Source organism: Camelus ferus, chromosome 4 (assembly GCF_009834535.1).
Source record: "Camelus ferus isolate YT-003-E chromosome 4, BCGSAC_Cfer_1.0, whole genome shotgun sequence".
NCBI lineage: Eukaryota > Metazoa > Chordata > Mammalia > Artiodactyla > Camelidae > Camelus > Camelus ferus.
In genome coordinates, this window is record NC_045699.1 from 36,906,445 (window position 1) to 36,928,688 (window position 22,244).

A 22,244-nucleotide genomic window follows, 5' to 3' on the forward strand; every position below is an offset into this window, starting at 1 on the left:
TTGTTTGAGAACCCTGCCCTGTTGAAAGCTAAGTAACCAAGGGAATCTGTGTCCAAACTTGCTCAGGTGTGTATGAATCTTGAGCAAGTGGGCTTTCCTCTGAGAAGCAGGAAACTCCTCAACATGTTTAGAGAGTGTCAGAAATGTGGGCAAGGTTATAGAGACAAATCACAGAGGCTGGGTTAGAACTCAAGTTACTTGATTTTCAGTTTAGATCAGTTCAACATTTTATAGTGTCTGCTAGGTACCACACTCGTTCCTGTCTTATCTCTACAACAGAGTTGAAGCTTAAATATGATGTGTTTTCTTGACTGCTGGATCCAAAAACCCAGCCATGAGAGCTCAGTTTATCCTGAACATGTCAGAATGTGGAGAATGTTTTAGAAACTGTTTTTCAATTCATCTTCACAGCTCAGAAGTTATGTCAAATATCAGAGTGTTTGACAAGGCCAGTCTAATAATTCTCCATTCCCCTATTAAGTTTCTGAGAAGACTAATGAGTAAGGGTGCAGCCCCAAAGCCGAGAATGGCTTTGCCTTCAAGCATTAATTGATGTGGAAAATACAATTATTAGATACTTCCCTGTCTCAAGTTATGCCATTCAGGTCTGTTTCAAGAAGGTTTAAGTTTATTAAACATCTCCTATGGTCAAAGTAGTGGGCAATGCTTTGGGAGACACAAAAGGAAAAATACTGTCCCTGCCATCAAGAAACTGATGTGGGGAGTGTGTTTGATGACTGAAGAAAATCTTCTCTGTTGTGCTTGTGTTTTTATGGCAGAATATGGGTGGGTGCACATGCGTAGGTGAGTAATGGGGTACCATTTTGTAGTTATTGGCTAAGGTAGCAGACATGTGCGATTTTGATCACTGGGCATTGTAAAATCATGTGTTTAGCACTGATACTAAGGATTACAAAAAATCCCTCATCAACTTTTCACTTTTTTAAGAATACTTTGTGTGTTGTTTATTTATAGTCATGTGCTAAAGGACCTTGTCTGTAAAACCACACATTTCGAGGGCCACCAACTTGACAGCAGCATTGTACCTATAGACCCAACATCCAGGTTTGGGTTATCCCTGGGGTTCTCTTGGGTTGTGCCTTTTATGGCCCCTGAGAGGTAAAGACAAGTCTGGACTGCCTCTATTTTAAAAAATCTTTTCTGTATCAAACAACAGTAGCAAAAATGATTAAAATGGTTATAAAAATTGTAGTATATTTAACATGTTTACCTTATCCATTTTGATAAATTAATGCTTTTTAACACATACACAGAAACTAATGTGACTACTATAAATGTATAAATATTTGGGAATAATGTTAAAGTTTAAATTTAAAGCCTTTTCTGAATGTGAGGCCAAAAAAGCTTTCTTTCCTTTTCTCTCTTCCCTCATTCCCATTTACTTTACATCTGATTTTTTTGTTTTAAATCATAATTGCTTTTGTGAGATTAAACTCAGGTCAATAAGTGTCAGTTTGTCCTAAACTCTCTGCCCTGTTTTTTTTTAAGTAATTCTCTAAAAAAGAAGGAAGGAAAGTATTTTAAAATAAGCATCCTGACTACCAGAATCTGAAGCAAACTTCAGATCCAGTTTTATACGTGGTAGAAATGAGAAGAACTAGGGTTCTCGATTTTGACACTTAGCATAAATTTCTTGCTTTTTGATGACACCAGCTGATTAATAAGTGAGACTAAAATATCTTATCCTTCCTGGGCAGAATTAAAAAACTTAAACATCCATTACAAGTCCCAAGGTTATGAAATTCAGCTTCTTCTAGAAGGGTCTAGAAGAAATAAGGCAGTAGACCTAATAAAATTAAATGTCCATTACTTTTATCTTGTATTAATTTGAACCCACCCCCACCCACTTCTTATTTTGTTTTATTTTCTCAGGGAAGCAAAAAAATTTGTGAGTGAAAATGAAGGGGCTCTTGGGAAAGGGAAAGGAAAACGATGGTTTGCATTTAAGATGATGATGGCCAAGGTAAGTATTTTCATAACTCAGTTTGACTGATGCCATGTACGCTCAATGGAAGCCATATCGCCTCCAAGGTGGGTGAAATTGGTTCCGTTCTGAGAGAGTGAAAAAAATCTTATACCTCATATGTATAAAACGCAGATATGCAGTATATCTGTGTTACTAAAATTTGGGGAAGGAGCACTTCAGGAAAAATATTGTTCAAAAAGTCTCCTTAGAGGAGTTAAAATACAAAATAAGTTGAGAAACATTGAATTATGGCAAAAGACTGACTTGTGTGATTTTATCACTTCCAAATGTAAAAGACTGTGCCTTCCATTTCATTCCCTGGGAGTTAAGGGCTTCTGGGTCAAGATTTATTTCTCAAAATGTCTACAAGTTATAGAGCCATATAGCTGTTCTCTACAAGGAACATCAACTACAAATTGGATAGAAAATAAGAAAAAACAAATGATATGCCAATATAAATAAAGATTTTTGGAAAAGATAGAAAAGAAACTAACATTTATTTAGCACTTACTACATGCCAAGCACTGAATTAAATCCTTCCATAAAAATTGCATCCTTATATAAAAATCCTTCCGTATTTAATTCTCACAGTAAAGTAGGCATGTGGGTATTATTATCCCCTCTTTACAAATGTTATACCACCTGTACGCTAAAAATATTCTCATGAAGATGGAGGTTTGTGAATAAAGTTCACGTATCTTAAACATGAAACATACAGATACATCTATGATATATATTTATATACACTATATATGTATATCATAGATTTGTTTTGTCTGTTTTTACAATTTAAATAAATGGAATCATACAGTATGTATGCTTTTGTTTCTGGCTTCTTTGATGCAATGTTATGTTCATGAGATACAACCACGTTGTGGGAGTTATAATTCATTTTTATTAATGTGTTGTATTCCATTGTATGAAGATACTATAATTTATATATCCATTCTGTTGTAGATGAACAGTTGGGTTATTTCTGGTTTAACTAACCTTTTGAACTTCAGACTTGTCTCAGATCTGATTTAGGCTCCTCATGCCTGTCTAGCTCACACATTACCCCAGCGTCATGTGTGCACGTGCAAGGAAGGTTATCTACCCCATTCCCATTCTTCCTAGTGGTCCTCTTGATCATGGGTAGCCCAACATTGTTGGGTAATATGGAAGGAAGACCTTTCATAAAAACGAATTTGTGATCCTTTTTCTTCTTCCCTTTCATACAGCACCATGCCTTTAACTGACTGTTCTACCTCTACTAGAGTGGAAAGTCATAACACTTATCATCCTGTATGGAAATTACCTGTTTATGTACAGTCTACTCAAGTAGGCCCAGAGGCCCTTCAAGGCAGGAACTATGTCTTATTTATATTTCATTAATTTCTTCATGCAGTGAATATTTAATTAAACACATACCATTTGCCAATCACCTTATTAGGTGCTAACTCAGTCCCTGCTCTCTTACTGTGTGGCAGAGTAAACAGATCTTTCTCAGTGGTCAGCATATTTTTTGTGAAACAGAGAGTCAGTAAACATTTTTTAATTAAACTGGTCTAGGGGTAGGTGGCACATAGGGAAGCAAGTGAAATCCAGCGTCTCACTTTTTAACAAAAAGCATCAGAGATATTTGCAAGCTCATTGTTTTGAGATATTTGGGGATGGGGGTTGAGGATAAACCCCTTGACAAATAAGCAGTTGGGTTTTACTGTTGTACTTGACTTTCTTTTCAGAAATGGGCAAAATTTCTCCGTGATTTTGAGAACTTCAAAGCTGCTTGTGTCCCATGGGAAAATAAAATCAAGGCAATTGAAAGTAAGTGCTCATCAGATCTCATTAGATGGGGAATGCTGTCCTAGATTAATGTCTCATAAGCCTATCAGATGCCTTTCTCAGTTTCTGCACTATTGGAAAGATTAAAAACAAGAAAACAAAGAGGTTTTTATATCCTCTTTGCTCACTGTGAAGATTTGCTAGCACTGAGCAATCACAGCGCTGGAGACCCCACTCTCCCTTCCTACATTAGACCAAAATATTCTCATTTTAACCTTGGTTTTTATGCTATACATGGAAGTCAGTATTGTGCACAAGGACATTGGGTCATATTGTTGAGAAGACAGAGATTTTTATTTTGGCAATGAACATGACATTGAAAATATACATGCACTTGGATGTTAGACAATCAAAATGAACAATCACTGAAAACAGTTAAGAAATCTTAAAGCATCATTTTCAAACCTCTAAGGCAGAATAAGCAATAATCATTCAGAAACTCGCTCTCTGAATATCATATTATACCTTCATTTTGTACAATATTCATAGTGTTAGAGAAGGCAGGAAAACATACCCAATCAAAAACCTGTTTAGTGTAGTGCTTTAAGCTTAGGATAAGGCAAATAAAAATTTGTAAATATTGTAACTGTAATAGTAAATCATTTTAAAATAATAAAGGATATAAAGAAAAGGGGATAACATTTAAAATAATTTTGAGCACAGTCTTGCCACATTCTGGTTGCTAGTAGTTTTGACTAGAATCTGATTTTCCTCCATGCCTCTCCAGATAGCGGGGCAGATTCTCCTGCTGGCTAAATGTGGCATTGCCTAATTAAAATGGAGGCTCCCTTGGGAGATAATGCAGTGGATGGATATTTCACTGACATGATTGGGCACGTTTTAGGACTGACTGTCCCTCAGTCCTCTGTCTCTCATTATCAAATGGCAATGAATTAAAACACATCAGCTCGTTAATTGAACTTCCTCCCACATATTCCTGTGCCATCCCTTTCTTGCTTTATTTTTCTCCTCAACACTTACCACTGTCTAAATGACTGTATTTTTAATTTAATGTTTAAGTGTAATTCTGTTTCATTTTATTCTGGGTTCATTTCTTCCAGTAGACATGAAGGCAGAGATATTTTGTTTTGTTCACTCCTGGATCCCCAGACCTAGAACATGCTTGGCCTTAATGAATATGTGTTGAATAAAATTAAATAGCGGACGTTTTCCAAATGTCCACCATCCTAGGAAAGCGAAAGAAATTTAAATATGTCAAAAAGAGTGGACATTATGGAATTCTTAAGTTTTGACTGTGCAGCTAGAATATGGTAACTTGAGAGGTATTGAGAAACAGAAGGCCATGTAGAGCCTTAAGATAGTGATACAATTTGTGTGGAAAGAACTCTGGATTTGGTTCTTGCTTTGCTGCAGATTCACTGTTTGACTCTGGGCCAGCCATTTAATCCCTCTGGGCCTCAGTCTACTCATTCATGAAATGATAAAAATGAATCTTGGTCAGTTATAAAATGTATCCCAAGAAATGTGTAAGGAATGACAGTTTAAATATATACATTTGCAAATTATTTCTTTTGAAAGTGCACTAGAGCAGGTTCCGGCCTATCTCAGTAGTAATTTCATGCTCACTTGTGTTGCAGTAGCTTATCCTGAGTGGGAGAGAAACAGATGGAATTATTTTTCTTGCCAGAAATTGTACACAGGAATGACTTACACATATGACTGCCATCTATCATGTGTGTCACAGAGAGAGAGATTGAGAGCTGCTCAATAAGACTTTCAGTCATCTTCCCTCCTCCCCTCTTCCCTCAGAAGAATGGGAGTCAAGTTGGACAATTCAAGCAAATGTACATTATTTGCCACACTTATTATTTGATTAGGTTGTCCTGATTTTTTTAAACTTTTTATGGTGCTTTGCCTTACTGTGGAGAATTGACTTTTATTTTCGATTCTATCAACAATCACCATAACAAGCATTTACTGAGCGCTACTCAGACACTCTGCAAACATTATTTCATTTAATCTTTAACTTGCTTGCAATGTGCACATTAGCTTTCCATTTTAGAGTTGTAGTCAAATAACTGTCCCAGAATTAGTTATTAGAGGAGCCAAGATATAAGGTGAAGTCTTTCTGGGCCCAAAGCTTGTGCATTTCCTTATGTGGCATGCTGATTTTCACTTTGAAGAAGATTTTATAAACTTTTTCTTTTGTACCTGGTCCTAGACCAGGACAACAGCAGAATAAGTAGCTATAGATTTCCGTGATAGTTAAATATTTGGGGAATTATTTCCCATTTTCTCGTGTATTTATTTTTGAGTGAGTTATTTAATTATGTATTTCATATTCTGTAAGATACTTAATGTAGTAAGATCTTAATGATAATTGTAAGTGCACCAGGTACTTTTGGGCTACTACATTAGATGAGAAGTGTGAAACCTATCAAAGAGTAAATTAGCAGAGTCTTTGGTTTGGACTACCCACCTCATAGAAAGTGCCTTACCAAAGATAGGGAAAGCGTGTGTCTGTGATGGTCTTTCAAACTGAACTGAATATAAAATGGGAAGAGATGTGACATGCAAATCAGTTTTTGAAAGCTTGAAGTCTTTTTGCCCCTTTTTGGCCCTGTAGTTTGGGCAATTCTTTTTTTTTTTTTAAACATCTTTTATTAATTTATAATCATTTTACAATGTTGTGTCAAATTCTAGTGTTCAGCACAATTATTCAGTCATACATGGACATATACACACTCATTATCACATTTTTTCCTCTGTGATTCCCTGTGCTATCCAGTATAATCTTGTTTATCTATTCTACAGTTTTGAAATCCCAGTCTGTCCCGGGCAATTCTTTCATATTTAGGGCCATCTATTTCCACATGAGTTTCCACAGAATTTAGTTGCAATCAGTTTGAGATACATATGTAAGCATGTGAAATTTTCTACTTTATACTTTTGAGTTATAAATTATTGGAACAGTTAATGGAAAACAGACTTATGCTAAGAGAGGCCTGCATAATTTACCTTCTCTGCAAATTTTTTTTCAGATAAAAGTAGGTTAAATATGTACCCCATTTATAAAATGTATACTTTATATTATAAAACTAGTATAAATGCTTTTCTCTTAAAGAAATGGCCATTTAATCTTACCAAATTTTCAAAAATGTTATTATATTCCTTTTTAAAGTCAGAATCGGGGAAGGGTATAGCTCAAGTGGTAGAGTGCATGCCTAGCACGCATGAAGTCCTGGGTTCAGTCCCACTCAGTACTTCCTCTAAGAATAGATAAAGAAGTAAACCTAATTGCCTCCCCCACCAAAAAAAAAAAAGTCAGAATCATCTAACGTATAATATCTCATTTAATCTTCTGAATAAGCTTGACTGAGTTGATTAATTGACTGAGCAAATACTCATTTACTGAGTGCCAGTCATTTATTAGGCATGTTTCTAGGCACTGGGGATGCACTACTGACAAAAACAGGCAAGAGTCAATCTTATATCCAAATGTGTTGATATGTGTGTGGGTGGGTGGAGAGATAATTCATAAAATATAAGCAAATAAATAATGAGGATAATTATGCATTGTGTTAAGTGGCAAAGAGAAACACTCTATGCTCCTCTCCCAAAAGTCTTTCTAATCCACTTTGCTCTCACTCACTGCTCAATCTCTAAATAAATACTAAATAATTTTTTAATGTAGTTTTAAAAGAGTCCCAAGTTACCAGCCTTGATTAAGTTTCCACAAAACTCTGTCCAGCAATTGGCAGAATCACAAGGGGAACTCAAATCAAGTCTAAAACTCATGCTGTTTCCATCTTGATTCCAGTAGGACCTGGATCCATATACTAGAGTGGACCAGGAGCTTACCTGATGACTCCCAACTTTTTTCATATAAATAATAGATTTGATAATTTCTGCCACAGGGGGATGCTGTGAAGTTCATCACACGATGATGCCATTGAGTTTTACTGTCATGCCAGCCTTGTAGGAGGGCCCTGCCTAAAACTCTGTGGTTACTTGCACCTTATTAGCCACATTGCATTGCATCTTTTGCTGAAGAAGCTGTACATTTGTACTCCCAGGAAATATAATCTCTATCCATTGTGACTCCAGCATTACTATTAAAACCATGGATTAAATCACTGAATGTCTTTCCAGCTGGAGATTACAAGTCTTTCTCAGAATCAAAATCTTCTTCTCCCCAAAAGTAAATTATAGCATGAAAATTAAGGTGTGATAGATCTCTTTTTTTTGACCAGAAATAGCTTTAGTTAGACAACTTTGAGCACAGAGTTGAAATCGCATGTTTCCCTGCTGGCCTAAGGGCTCCAGAAATATAAATTACATTTTCCATATTTAATTCCCTATCCCCAGACCAGTTTGAAAGAAACTGTGCTTTGAATACTAGCCTAACAAGACAGTATTTATATTGTACTTTGTAGCAGGTGATTTAATTGGTCTTTTCCCATTTAGAAATGCTCGTATTTATCTGCTTGTCTTATTACCCATCTGTTCAAGAGGAAATTGTACATAATAACAGACTACAAATTACTTTTCCTTAGTAATAAATAACCAGAGGGAGAGATGAAACTTTCATATTCATTTGAAAGAAACACTAGAAAATTCAGGAACAAGAATATCATATAAGCTTAAGGCTTCACTTTAATAAATACCAAAGACTGTTTTAATATATTAATAATTCATTAGGGAAACAGCATTTTATTAGTTAGATGAAGGAAAAGAATTGGTCATTTATGGGCATCATCAAAATTTGTGAATTTGACCTGACTTAGCTGATGGATGGATATTCTCTATATCTATTCTTTCATGCACGCACATTCATTGCGTATTTACTCTATATAGCATAGTTTTAAAAAAAAAAACTAACAACTATGATTATATGTGAGGAGCAGTATAGCACTGTGGATAAGAGAGATCTCGATTTAGAGTCAAACACCTAGAGATCAAGACTATCTAATTTAGAACTCTGGCTCCATTGTGTACTAGGTCTGTAATCTATAGAGTTAAGTCTCTGTAAAATGGGAGTACAAAAGAGTCCCCTGGCAGGGGTTTGATGATGATTAAATGAATTAATACACAGAGATCAAATAGGTATCTGAAACAAAGATTCATTAAATTTTAGTTGTTATTACTATCATTTACCAAATCTTGGATCAGTCAACTGCTGTGTTTAAGTTTTTGATTCCCCATCCACACAGTGGGACTAATAATACTTAACTTTAGGTTGTAGAGGCAGTGAAATGAGTGGATGCTGGTAAAGTTCTTAGTGTATGTAACTGACCATCAAAATGTGTTAGCTATTATTATGACTCCTCATTATTGTTCTTTACAAGAACAAATCACTTTGGTCTGAGAGACTAAGCACATGGAAATGAATGTTCTTTTTAATTATGCTCTTTTAGCCACACTGTAGAAAGGTTCCTTTTTTAAGGAAATGCCTGTTTCAGTCAATACTCTCTGGTAGGATAGAACCACTAGGATAAATGAACATGAGGAGGGAAAATGTCTTCTTCACTTTTGTGCTGAGAAAGGGCACGGGCTTTTGGAGCTTTGATGTCAACCAGTTGATTTGTTTTCTTTCCTTTACGATCTTGGATCTTTGTTTTGTTATTGTTCTTTCCCCCTCTGCCATTGGCAGGTGTCACGCAGAAGGAACATTGTCTTCTGGATTCCTCGGTCTCTTTGACCTGTGTCTGGGTCTTTCCTACAATCACTCTTGTTTTAATGAAATCTACTTCCCTGCAGTTCATTTTCTTTATACCTAGGATTTTGCAAAGAAAGGCCTAAGCTCTCACTTCTCTACCGCCAAATAAAATGGTTGTCAAGCCACTTTCAAGGCTAAAAACTGGTGTTTGGAAACTTTGGAATCTAAAGTATATTTCACCCACAATGAATATGGGTTTTTACGTAGGGTAGGGGGTACTTTCTGAAACATTATAACTTGCTTTTCTTTTTTTTGCTTTTAGGTATATTTATACTCTATACTCAATTTATGAAGCTCATTTGCCAGGGGTTGTGCATGGGTGTCTGGGAAAAGATGGGCTAATTAGAAGAGGAAAAACTGTAAAACGCCAGTAAGGAAGGAGGGAAGGATGGGTCAGCATCCTGTGCTCTATACCAGAGGGTCTTATGTGCGTTTCCAGGGAAAAGCTTGCCCTGGATCCCTAGAGACGAGTGTTCTTCTCCAGTTAATGAGTAACTGTAATGACTAACAAGCTGGATGTCCATTGCCTTCAATAAAACATGATGAGTGAACCTGGCTGAGGCAGTCCTCGGGTAGTTGTTACCAGAGAACATAGATAACAGCCATGAAATGATCTGAAATCACTGGGAGCCAGGTGGATGATCAGATAGCCTAGGAGGGGAGGATCTGCCTCAGCATTTCTGCAGACAGACCAGTGCATCTGATTACAGCACCTGGGGGCCGTGTTGGTCAACACCACACACTTCTGGAAATCTTATAGAACTCTATACAAAGTGAAATGAATCCAAGTATTCAGACTTAAAAATAATCAATTTTTTTCAAAACATCCATTTAGACATTGAATTCCTTTTAAGTTTCTATAAAAACTGCCACTATGTTATGGGAATAAATAAGATAGTACCTAAAGAGCAGACTAGGTTCTAGAAATAGGGGTCTGACTCTTAAGTGAGCTTGGCTTCATCTTAGCAAGCAGAGGCTAAATGAAATTTGCTCCTGAGAACCTCCCTCCTCCTGAAATAATGCTTCCTCATCGGTAATGCTTCAAAGCTAGCGGCCCCAAGAAAACCAGTGGTCCCTGGGGTGTTTGGTGAAATGAGTCAGGAAAGAGCCTGCTGCAGTGGGTAGCTGAGGATGTTCACTGAGTCTTCTTGGGCAACTGAAAATGAAACTCAAGGAGATGGGGAAAACTAGTAACTTGATGTTGAACCTTAAGTGATTATCAAAGAACTTTGGCTTTTGTTAATCAATGAAATCTCAACCTGAGACTCAAATTCTTGTTTTTAATTCCTTTTCCAGTCTCTGATTTAAGAGAATGCTTTTGTTTTTTCTCAGTCGATGAGCACTGGACAGATCACTTCCCTTTTCCCTGGGGTGAGTGCGAGCTGACAGCACATTCTTGCCTATCCCCTCCCAATTCAAAAGGTCAAGTTCCCCCTGCCCCACCCCTACTGCTTAACACCTGTCTATGACTTCACATCACATTTAAAATAAAATCCTCACCTTTTACCTTTCCTTAAAAGGTCCTATGCACTGTAGTTTGGCTTCTTTCTTCACCTGCATCCATCACCACTTTCCTTTGTTCACTGCACTCCAATCACACAGCCCTTAGGTTTGTTCCTCAACTGTCCTGAGCTCTTGCCTCCCTCACAATACTTATTCCTGCTCTTTCCTCCACTTGAGCTGTTCTTCCCCAGCTCTGGGAATTGCTGGGGAAGTTCCTTCAACTTCAGGACTCTGCACAGCTGTTACCTCCTCTGATAGACCTTCCTTGACAAACTTATCTAAAGCAGCCCTTCTCAGTATTTCACCTTCTTCCCTCCAGGACTTATCTGGCTAAATTGTTATATATAATTTTATAATAATATAATTATATGCAATATGATATATATAATGTATAATATATAATACATGTCATATGCACATACATGATACATACATATATGACGTATATAATACATTATATACATATATACTATATCATACATATTATATACATATAATGGATGGTATATTATATTACATATAATATGCATACATATAATGCATAGATTGTGATATATATTATAATACTTTTATATTTAATTATTTCTTTTTAAATTATTGCATATTTGTTATTTCTACACCTCACTAAAATTAAGTTGTATTAGGGCAGCAATCTTGTCTCTGATACAGTGTTTCACATCCAAGACAATTCCTGACAGAAGATATTTTAAATATGTGAAGAGTGAATAAATGGACTTCAGCTTCTACACTGTAGCTGTGAAATGCCACGTACACAGGAGAACAGCACAGAATGGTCTGTAGGAGGACCATCCATAAAAGATGTGGTCAACTTTTCTGAGAAGAACATTGCTACGGGAGAAAAAGGAGGAAGAGGTGCAGTCACTATAATGATAGCTAACTACTGACCAGGTGTTGCAGTAACCACTTTACGTAAATTTGCTCATTTAACTATTAAGTCAAGGAATGATATGGGCTCTTCAAATAGCAATCCTGGCTGCTAAGCAAAAGGCAGCTTTCTCTTCAATGGGCTCTAAAGACATAGTCTACATCTACGTAATAGAGAGCCCTTCCATCGTGTTAACATTTTCTCTTTCTGGATAGAAAAAAGAAGAATGCTAGAGACTGTAAAAATGAAAAGAACCAGTGTGTTGCCATGAGAAGATTTATTTGGGAGGCCCTAAGATACAGCTTTTGTTTTGACCTCTCTTTCAAACTTTTATTTTCTTTTAAATAGGTCAGTTTGGCTCATCAGTGGCCTCCTACTTCCTCTTTTTGAGGTGGATGTATGGAGTAAATATGGTTCTCTTTATCCTGACATTCAGCCTTATCATGTTGCCAGAGGTAAGATTCTGACTTCCGTTTTACCAAACACGCTGAAACAAGCTTCTTATGCAATTGCTCTACTAGAGAAGTTAACTGGCTACCTTCACTCTTAGAGTCATAGTATCTGTAACAAGGTTGATCTTCAAAATGGTGCCCATGAGCCAAAGGTATCCTAATCCTTGCTCCAAAGGGTACTGAGCCTCCTGAAATCATATACAAATTGTTGTGTGTATGTTGAAATGAGCATTTTTCTGTGTAAAAGTTCATGGATTCTATCAGATTCTCAAGGTTGTCCCTGTGTCCAAATATTAATTGCTCAAGAGGAAGACTTTGGCATCTTGTGAGGTGCATGTATTTATTTTGCCAAGTTTGCTTTGGAAGAGATGCTACTTAATGCAACTTAGGGCGTCCAGCTTTTCTATCTGAAGAAACACTAAGTGAGCAAATTTTTCCAGCTATAAAGTAAGATAACCACCCCCATTGCCCCCTCGGACAGCACAATACCCAGAGTGGGATGGGGCAGGTCTCTTAGGACCAAGGTCAGTGAGAGAGGAAAACAGATAGTGGGTTTAGATTGAAGAAGGCAAAGCCCAGAGCTGAGGGAGTGTGGTGGGGAATGGGGGAGATTCAATTAACTAAGACCAAGAAGCAAGATTGAGGTTGGGGACTTACCCATACGAAGTTAAATGACTCTGACCTCTTTGGATGCTTACCATACAGAAGTTGAGTTAGGCTTTTTTTTTTTTTTTTTTTTTTTTTAATTTGGACAGATGTGAACACCAATGAAAACACCACCACAATCAAGATAGCTAACATTTCCATCACTCCCCAAGAGGTGCAAATTTTGAATTCCCAATTTATCCCTTCCCACCCTCTTTACTCCCTGGTAACCATAAGTTTGTTCTTTATGTCTGTGAGTCTGTTTCTGTTCTGTAGGTAGATAAGTTCATTTGTGTCCTTTTTTAAGATTCTACGTATAAATGATATCATATGGTATTTTTCTTTCTCTTCTGGACTTACTTCATTTAGGATGACAATGGGTTAGGCTTTATTTAACCTACAATTGGTCTTTTTAGGTATCAGTATTTCAAAGCCAATTTGTCCAATACAGCATTGGCAGCAGCCAAAACTAATTGCTTTGAGTGACTTTTTATCCCACACATGCTGCCTCCATGTGGAGGAAATTAAAGGTTGTAGCTAATTTATTACAACTGTTGGAAATTGCAGGATACCTAATAAGTAGTGGAGGGAGCTAACATGTGTTTGAGCGGATGTACTCCTAGAATGAGGAAGCATACTGGTTCTGGGTGCTTTTTAATGGACTGTGTTAAATGCTGAGAGGCATCCTGTTTTCTGGGCATTGATTACCAACTCCAGCAAAAAAACAAAAGAGAGGTATTGGGCTCCCTGTGTGCTAGCTTTACAGAACCACCAGAGTCCAGGACTGGTCACCTCTTGGCAACAGTGCTACATTTTTCAGCTGCCTTCAACCAGCAGCCTCACTCATTATTCCTCTGATGCATTTGCCCTTTTGCCCAAAGTTCCCATATCCCTGGCAAGCCAGAGACCCTAGCCTTCTCTGTTTTCTGTGGTCTCCAACTTTGGGGCAAGATAGCATGAGTAGAACCCATCCTCTGTTCTTTTGTGTCTCAGGAAGCCAGAGGGGCTGCAGGGCTGCCGAGGAAGCCATGCAGCTTGTGTGGAGAGAGGGAGCAGGGGCGGATTTGCAGCCCTCGCTCAGTCAAGCTCTGCACCCAGGTTTCTGTCTACATTCCTCCTCCTCCCCTGGCCCCAGCCCCAGCCCCAGCCCCAGCCCCAGCCCCAGGGAAGGGATGTTTTCAGGTCACAGAAGAGGCATCTGCTTGGCCAAACATGCTCCCGCCCTGGGGCTAGAGGGTATCTTTTCCAGTTCTCTCCAAAGCTCTGGTGTGTCGCTACTCTTGCCCGGTCGCTGGCTCTGCCCTTAATAACATCACTTCTAATCTGATAGCACAAAGTCAGGGCAGTAAAACTGAATGAGTAGTGAAACAGCTGTCACCGTCAGGGTGCAGTCTTCCCCCTAGTTGACACCTTCTAATTGTATGAGTGATTCTACTCCCCTCTTCCTTGACATGAGGGAGAGACTCACCCTCCACCCCTAAGGCGCATTCTCATCTGAGGATGTGGGTAGAACTGTTTTCTTGAACACTATAGTCCCCAAAAGGCCACCTCTCTCCTTCCCAGACTTCCTAAATGAGATCAGTTTGGAGGTGGTGGTGGGTAGAGGGGTTCTCAGCAAGCCTCTGGGCAATGTGGTTGGCCCGACTGCTGGTGGTCGGCTGGAGTCAGAATGCAGGGTCCTTAGAGTTCTCTTTGTTCTTAACTCTGCATTTAGTAGTCAGTTCCCAGAAAATGGGACCCCACATGGAGACCCACAGAGTCCCCATGAAAAAGTTTCAGAAGTGCTTTTAAACGAAACCATTTGTGATCACATGTGTGGCTCAGACTTTATTTCCAATTGTTAACTGCATTCTTTATTTCTCCATGTAGTACCTCTGGGGTTTGCCATACGGCAGTTTACCTAGGAAAACAGTTCCCAGAGCAGAAGAGGCATCGGCAGCCAACTTTGGTGTGTTGTATGACTTCAATGTAAGTGTTTCCACACAGCTGTGTTCGTATAAGAGGATAGCTTTTTCCATATTCTGAAACTCTATAGCTTCCTCTACTGGGGCTGGATGAAGGTCTTAAGAGAGACGTCCCTGCCCCCTTTAAAACAAAAATGAAAGAAAGGAAGATAAAAAAATTAATAGGGTTTAGGAATGTGATAATATGATTAAATGGGAATATAGAATACTGAATGAAGGTGAGCTCAGAGTTCAAAGACTTCATGCAAATATTCTCTCTGGCTTTGGAAAAGGACAAAGAAAGAGTTTGCAAATGTGCTTTTTGGGAAATCCTTTTGGCTTCTTAGGGTTTGCATCTTTCATACTAACCCCTTCACTTCCTAAACAAGTCTATTTAGCATTACTGAATAATCAATACTAAATAAAGCTGAATAGTAAATCGTAAACAATACTAAATTCTAACTTCTGTGTAATATGAAAAAGAGTATCACTTGATCGTGGTACCCAAATGAGCATCATTACATTGTAGCACTAAAATGAGTGTTATGCTTTGAGCTCCCCTGGGTGGGGATTATTGTTAGGGCAGAGACACATTTCTGCCCAGTGAAAAATGATTTTAGAGTGTGACTCAAAAGTCTGTGACAACTACTCAATTCCACACATTCTTTTAAAAATAGTGGCCAGATTAGAGATAATTTGGAAATGTAAGGATGAGAAAGTAGCACAGTGGAGATTGGGTATTTGATAATTTAAGGAATTTCTGAAGAGCAGCAAATGAGAATAAAATTTTATGTAGACTGGGGAATGAAGGAAGGAGAGAAAAACAAAGTCTTCATATTATAGTGTTAATACACATATTTCACAGATGTTTTAAATTCTACTCTCAACCTCTCTAAATTGTGAGCTTCCCAAAGAGGGAATCCCATCTGCTACATCCTCTTTGAAGCCCTTAATGTAACACTCAACCAATAGAGGCTTAATGAATCTTGTTGACTGGGAATCCTGAGCAAGGAGGAGGGCTTGCAGAGCTTTGAGACCAGAACCAAAGAAATCAATTGATGTGAGCAGAACCTGCAAATGTAAACTTTAGGAAAGGTTTCCAGCCTCTGAGTAAACAAGGCAGCTCCAGAATAAGCATAAGGCAGAGTGGCAGCCCCAGCTTTGTGGCCTTTGGAATCTTAAATCACGCCTGTCAGTTGGAATTTTCTTTTCAGTTCAGCACTTATTTATTGACTATGAAGATTCACTGCTTTTACAGAAGTGAATGTGACATGGTTCTTGACCTCAAGGTAGTGATGACAGTAAAAGAAAGATACATAGGCAACTAGTATACAAGGTGTTCTGCATGTTGTAAAATGAAGGAGAAAAAAAGATACTGGGGAGCCCTGAGGAGGCTGTAGTTAATTTTGCTGGAGTGGATTCAGAGAGGAGATGGCCTCTGAGTTTGGTTTTTACGTCTTATCTTTTATTTCTCCTTCTTCCATCTCTCTCTCTCTCCCTCCCACCCTCCCCCCTCATTTACATTTCACATGATTTATTAGTATGCACCCCCATCTAGTTTTATTTCTCATTCTCTTCCTCTGACTAGCAAAATAATAAACTTCCAGTCTGGTTAATAAGAGCATGAACTAATAATACTATTGGTGTTTTCTGATGTTTTAGTCATACCAGAGAAAGGAAGAACTAGAAATATGAACCTAAGGCCTTTTGACTTTTAAACATATATATATTTTGAAGTTTGTACATGTATAAATTTGTCAGCTAACTGAAATTAAAAGTTTTGCAAAAAATGTTCATGTGGGATTTTAAAGACGTTAATCAGTTGAAGAAGACAAGAGGGAGGAGTCCCTAAGAGAGCCGTTAAGAGGTGGACGAGGGTCTGGGATGTGAATATAGGAGGAAACTAGGGGAAAGGGGTGGGCAGTAACTGGGCTCCCTGAGATTTTATTATTGCCCTCGACAGCTCTCTCATGGTCAGCGTGGTGAAATTCCGTGTGCCGTGTAGAGGAAGTTGGAAACAGTATCCTATGATACTCATTTGCCTTTATAACCCTAGGCCAGCCCGAAGATGATTCTAAGACAATGAGAGACTATTAAAAAGTCAAGAAAAAAGTCATCAAAGTGATATTATTTACTTATTTCTTTCTTAGTTTTTCTGCATACTGTGATCACACATTATTTCATATGTTATCACGAAAAAAGAGTTTTAACAATAGAAGTGCCCTTTGAGATCTTCCGTCCCATTTCCCACATTATAGAGTTAGGGAAACTTTGAGTCACAGAAGCATGTGAAAGGTTTTATGGCTAATAAAAGCCTCCTAATCTAGTGTTCTTTCTATATCCTGTATCACATCAGTAATTTTCCTGTCATAATTTCCAGCAGCCTTCTCATGGGTAGTTTCTGGAACACAGACTGACTCCATTTAATGCTATATTTCACAAGGGGAGAAGGAGTTGAAGCATTTAGGTCCATTTTCACCTTTCACAATAAATAAGCAACCCCCAAATTAGCTTCGCAAATAGAAAGGTTCGATATTTACCCTTGCCTGAATTCTTTACTCACTCCTCAGAACAATTACCTCATAAAGGTGCCCACTCTGTATTAGAAGATGATGTAAGCTGACATCCCAGTATTTCATCTACCATGGCACCATGGAGGAAACCACTGACCAGATGTCCTTGAGATCCCTGGAAACTCAGAATTCTGTACTTCCAAAGAGCCCAGAGATGCTAGGAGAAAAAGACATGTTTCAGGCCCAGGGGAGAGATGATTGGTGCCTAAAGGGTCTAATTGGAACATGGATTGGTTTTTTGCATCTAAGAAGATTAATGTGCCAGCTTAGATAAGCAATGCCATATAGATGCAGGTGAAGAGAAGCAGAATCAATTCATAGAACACTGTATTTAGATGCAAGCATGACCTCTTGTGGTAGAAGAGCCTATAGGATGGAAACAGTCAGAAAACCTTTGGGGTGGGGGTGGCGAGGTTGTGAAGAGCTGCTTCTCTGTTGCGTTTCATGGTAGAATCTTGGAACTTCTCTCTGGACCCCACTGGAAGTATGCCCTTGGGCTCCGTGCTCTGTCGCCTGTAAGCACGCATCATAACTCATCCAAATTCCCTTTAACTAAAAGCAGACAAGTGCTATTTGACATATGCCAGGTCAGCCAGTCTTACGGCTTCTCAAAGTCACCATTTACAAAGCACCATATTTTAAATTTATTTTTTATTGAGTACCTAGTGATGGGTCTTACTGAGCAGGAGGAAAATATATTTTATTAAAATAGTCAGAAATAGAGAGATTGTCTGATGTGTATGCTATGAATCAAATTGGCAGAAATAGTATTAATTGAAGCAGTAGAATAAGAAGAATGAACTTAAGTCAGTAAGAAGATGATGTCTTTGTTGGCAAGATACTGGGAGACACAAGAATGATGTAGGAATGATAAAGAGGAAGAGACTGATAGTCCAGTAAGGGAGAGAGAGGGAGGAACTGAGGTGGAATTTGGAATGAACTTGAGTTGATATCAGACAGTGAGATCATATGGGTAAAGGTTTGAGTTGTGAATAAAGGGAAATGCATTTAGCTTTCCAGCTTGAGAGCATTTTGTACATTGCACATGGGGATAAATGGTGAGTCAGCTTTGCCTCCCCTTTTCCGCTGGTCATCATAGATGTGGGAGGTAGGGGGGAGCCCGAGAAGGGGCAGGAGAGAAGAGTTAACATCCATTATGTGTTAAGCAGGTACATACATTAAATCTTATTTTCATAACAACCCTTCAAGGTGAAGATCAATAATCTTTTTATAGCTGAGGAAAATTGGGACTCAGGGAGGTTAGTTTCCCAAAGACAGCACAGATAATTGAAGGAGGCATTGAAATTCAAACTGAAATGTGGCTGACTTGAGTGTAAAATTGTTTGTTTACTCTAACATATCATCCCAAGCTTATTCCTTCTGCCCACTTTTGCCACATCTCTTTCTTGAGATCTGTCCTCAAAGGAGACTGTCACAGACATTCTCAGTGTTAACAAACAGCAGTTCAGTTTCTTATTTGACCAGCATCAACAGTTCTTTTAAGTAGGGATCTTCCAAAGCGAGAGCATCTTCTCAGTTTTCTAAGTTCCTTCATCTCTTATTGTACTGGCCACATTTAGAAGATGTATTTTTGTGATTCACGTATGGAATGATGCATCTTTCCTTAAGGAATACTTCGTAGTCCAAATGCATCTTTATTTTCAGGGAGCTCCATTTTTTTAAAATTGAGGTAAATTTGACATACAACATATTAGTTCCAAGTGTACAGCACAATGATTTGGTATTTGTATATAGTGCAAAATGGTCACCACACTGTCTAGTTAACATCTGTTGCCATACATAGTCACAGAATTTTTCTTCTTGTGACTAGAACTTTTAAGATTCACTCCGTCTACTGAAAAAAAAAAAAAAAAAAAAAAAAGCACAACCTAAAAGTTGAGAATTACATTTTATTCTGCAGTCTTACTAAGGACTGTAGCCTGGGATGGCAGCCTCTTACATAGCTCTGAAGGACTGTTCCAAAGAGGTAAGGGAGGTGTCAGGATATACAGGAGTTTTTTCTGGGGAAAACAAACAGACAAAAAACCATGTAGCTGAACATCAAAGGATTACTGCTAATCACAAAAAACAGACATCTCAAATTATTGATTTTTAGTGCTTTTCTATGTATGAGAAGATGCAAGAGCCTAGGCTCATTGAAATTATTCTTTTGATATGCATCTTAACTGTCTGGGACCAGTATCCTGTCTTTTTCTGCCCTGAGCTCCTTTCAGGGCTTACTATTGGAGATGGCTGTAGTGGCTGATGGCCTGATAGCTGTAACATCCTCTGTTCACTGAAATGGCAAGCGACATTCTTTGTCCACAACTCTTAGCAACTTTCAAATATGTTATATAGTATTATTAACTATAGTCGCCATTCTGTATGTTACATCCCCATGACTTACTTATTCTATAACTGGAAGTTTAAATAAGTAAACTTCACCCATTTCACTACCTTTTGAAGGAGATCTGAGCAGCATACCTATATGGCTGCTATATTGTTGTTGTTATTTATTTTCAGCAAGCTTCAAAGCATGCCCACTTTGCCAAACCCATTCTCTCAACTTAGCCCATGGCTGGCTCAACAGAGACTGAAGTCCTAAATCATAAATAATTCCTTGGAGAGGGTGAAACAATGACCCCAATTCAGGCTACTAAGCCTCTTGGGGACAAATTGAAGCTTGTAGATTTCCAAATTCACCCAGAAATATGACTCTTCCCTGGAATACAGAAGTCCTAAGCCTGAAGGGGTGAGGAACCTCTCATTTGTATATGTAATGAGACTTTTTTTAAAGACTTCACTGAACAAAGGCAGGTGCCGCTCAGGCACATGGTCCTGGGATTGGCAGTGTCTAAGGGCTGCTCATCTCTGACTCCAGTGTTTGCTTCAGATCTCTCTCATTCTATAGGCTCATTAGGTTTGATTAAAAAAAGAGGCGTCTTAACTTCTGCTCTCATTCATAGGTCCTTTCTCTTGCTCCATATAGGCTTCTTAACCTGCTACTCCTGGACTGTTTATGACACATCCATGGCTTGTGATAGGAAAGATCCCTGGGTCTGCTTTTAGCTCTCTTGTTATCCTTTTGTTTTCCTAAACCTGAACTGATTCCTCAGGGTCTACTTTCTTTGCTTCAGCAACAACTGCCCATTTTCAACATCTCCTTCAAACTATACCTGTCAAACAAAAGATGAGCTTTATTTTTGCACAAGTTTGGGATGCCTATGATCCTGATTCCCTACTTACAACATGAAAACGTTTCTTCTTTCTATGATGTGATCATAGAAACAAGTCTTCTCATTAATTCGGTGAATATTTATTGAGGGTTTGCCAGGTGCCAGGTAGTGTGCCAGGCATTAAGCAGAGGTGAGCAAAAATCAACAAAGTCCCTGTAAAGTAATCAAATAATCACAAAAATAAATTTAACTACATCTGTTCCAAGTGCTATGAAAGAAAGCTAAGCAGTATTATGAGAACATATATCAGGGAACTTGGTTTGTGGACTAAGAGAAGGAAATAGATAATAGCAGAAGTTTTCCTGAGAAAGTAACATTTGAGTTGGGCTTTGAAGAGCCAGAGAGAAGGAAGAGGCATTCTAGTAGTTGAGAACAGCATGTGCAAAGGCCCTGTGGTGAGAGAGTTGACTTATTTAATGGACAAAATAAAGGCTAGTCATACTAATGCTTAGAATGTGAAGGGACATCAGGAACAGATGTCATTGGAGATATAGAAGGATATTGGAATATGTGGAACTCTCTAGAATCTAGGCCATGATAATTTATTTTTTTCTCAGAGTAATTGAAAGTAATTTAAATGAGTGGTGGGTGAATAGTGGCATTATCAAACTTGGATTTTTGGAAATGTTAGAGATTGGAGAAGAGCAAAATGAATTGAGGAGACCAAAGAAAATGTATCTACTAATACATCAAGGTGAAAGACTAAAACTGTTTGGAAGAGCTCAGTTTACCTGGAAGGAATTTGCTGGTATCTAAATATTGGCTGCCAGGCTAATAGATGAAAGACTGAGCCATTGAGTTAGGTTAGAACCTCGCAACCTATTAAATTATATTCTGTAATACAAACAAGTAGCACATAGCTATGAGTCTAGTCTAATACATCTGCTGTGATGAATAGATTATTTAAATTTACAAATATTTTAAAGCAAGTCAGTATAAACTCTATTCTGTGTTTCTGCATCATATATCTTCAGTGGATATTATTTGCTTATACATTGTACTTGAAATTATTTACATTCACTAATCTTAAATATTTGAAATAAAATGTATGCTGCTCATATAGGATTAAAAACTTCTGAATTCTTTTTTAAAAATTAAAAAAATTAATTTTTTCCAAGTAGTTTCAATATTTTCTCTATGTTTTTGGAATATTTTTATTTATTCAAAAACTCCTTTTAAAATAGATAATACTGTATATGCAAGACTGGGACATTGTGCTATACACTAGAAATTGATACATTGTAATTAACTGTACTTCAATTTAAAAAATTTTTTAAAAGAAAAAAAAAAGATAATACTAAGGCAATTTCCAGTGTAACCTGTGTCTACATAACCACATACACATCTCTTTTCATGTATGAATTCATGTTTCATGACTTTAAAGAGGTAGGTAGAGTTACACTGAACAACAAAACTCTATAATATAAGCCTTTTAATCTCCACCTTGTGAAGCAAAAGATCATTTTTCCTATGTTGGAAGAAATCACCCATAGCATCTCATTTTATAGCACTGAG

The 22,244-nt window shown here is 37.8% G+C and overlaps 1 protein-coding gene across 25 annotated transcripts in view; it reads left to right on the forward strand.

Moving 5' to 3' along the window:
• The window catches only part of TMC1 (transmembrane channel like 1), a 310,690-nt gene that overhangs the window by 237,399 nt on the left and 51,047 nt on the right, over positions 1-22,244 (forward strand). For 18 of the 25 annotated variants that reach the window (XR_004319262.1, XR_004319261.1, XR_004319264.1 and 15 more), the window contains 6 exons: positions 1,894-1,984; positions 3,712-3,793; positions 10,788-10,862; positions 12,229-12,335; positions 13,971-14,075; positions 14,847-14,945. Coding sequence is in view for 21 of the 25 variants with exons in the window: in XM_032477833.1 (XP_032333724.1) it covers positions 1,894-1,984; positions 3,712-3,793; positions 10,788-10,862; positions 12,229-12,335; positions 13,971-14,075; positions 14,847-14,945 (559 nt within the window). In the remaining 4 variants the exon portion in view is untranslated. Of the gene's footprint in view, positions 1-1,893; positions 1,985-2,023; positions 3,794-10,787; positions 10,863-11,663; positions 11,868-12,228; positions 12,336-13,970; positions 14,076-14,846; positions 14,946-22,244 lie in introns of those variants that run through there. The other 7 variants (XM_032477832.1, XM_032477852.1, XM_032477842.1 and 4 more) reach the window with 7 other exon arrangements.